At 52.0% G+C, this 1,071-nt stretch overlaps 1 protein-coding gene across 1 annotated transcript in view; it reads right to left on the bottom strand.

Annotated features, from left to right (window-relative positions):
* Positions 1 to 461, bottom strand: part of GLDC (glycine decarboxylase) — a 46,452-nt gene extending 45,991 nt beyond the window's left edge. Inside the window, 1 exon segment of the mRNA XM_042447749.1 lies at positions 110 to 461. Coding sequence (XP_042303683.1) covers positions 110 to 430 — 321 coding nt within the window. The 5' untranslated portion in view covers positions 431 to 461.
* Positions 462 to 1,071: the final 610 nt, after the last annotated feature.

The following is a 1,071-nucleotide window of genomic DNA, read 5'->3' as shown; positions in this document are numbered from 1 at the left end:
GAGGAGAGAGGGAGGAAGGAAGAAGAGGAAGAGGAAGGAGGAAGAAGAGGAGGAGGGATGGAGGAAGGAAGGGAGGGGGGAGGGAGGGAGGTGTTGGGGGCGTGCTCACCTGGAGCCCCAGGGTCTGGAGCATCTCTGCCTTCTCCTTGTCCCCGGGGCCAATGTGCCTCTCGGAGAAGTCATCATGCCTGGGAAGGAGAGCCTCGATGAGCCTGGAGGTGGCCGAGGAGGCTGCCCCTGGGCTGCCTGCTGCGAGGGGAGGCGAGGGGGCGGAGGGGCTGCTGCTGGTGGTGGTGCTCCTTCTCAGGGGCTGCCCTGATGCTGCTGCCTGCCAGCCCCTGGGGCTCCTCCTGGCCCTTCCTAATCCCAGGGCGGCTGCTCTGGGGGCTCCCTGGCTCAGCAGCAGCACCAGTCTCCCCCAGCACTGCATGGCTAGCGAAAGAAGGCAGGCAGGCAGGCACCCAACTCCCCTCTTCCCTCCGGCTCTCTTGCTATTATAGCCCAAGTCCCAGGGAGGGAGGGAAGGAGGGACCCCGATGGCCCCGCCTCGCCTGGCCACCTGCTCCAGCCCCAGCTCCACACTGCGGGACCAATCCGGTTTCACACCGCTTCGGATGGGTTTTCAATTGGGAAGCCCCTCTCAAGTCCCAGTTCTGGGAAAAGAGCGGGATAGCAAGAAATATAAGAATATAATAATAATAATAATAATAGAATGGAAAGATATGGCCCCATTAAGTCTGTGGAACAGAGATCTTGTAGAGATCTTTGAAACTCACTGAAAGAAAGAAGTTGGCAGCAGGAGCTTTCCTAGACTTAGGTCTACTTCCTCAGATGCATTTGGACATATATATATATATATATATATATATATGAATATAGACAATAAAAATACAATTCAAAGATATAGCCATGTTAGTGTATAGAATCAGGTTGCAGAGAGATCTTGTAGCACCTTTGAGTGTCAATTTATTTCAGTTTATTATTATTATTAACTGAAAGAAAGAAATTGGCACTCAGAGGTGCTACAAGATCTACATCCTGATTCCACAGACTAATAAATAATAATAAATT

Source organism: Sceloporus undulatus, chromosome 2 (assembly GCF_019175285.1).
Source record: "Sceloporus undulatus isolate JIND9_A2432 ecotype Alabama chromosome 2, SceUnd_v1.1, whole genome shotgun sequence".
NCBI classification, from domain to species: domain Eukaryota; kingdom Metazoa; phylum Chordata; class Lepidosauria; order Squamata; family Phrynosomatidae; genus Sceloporus; species Sceloporus undulatus.
The sequence above is the reverse complement of the archived record's forward strand: the minus strand, read 5'-3'. Positions and strand labels throughout refer to the sequence as shown.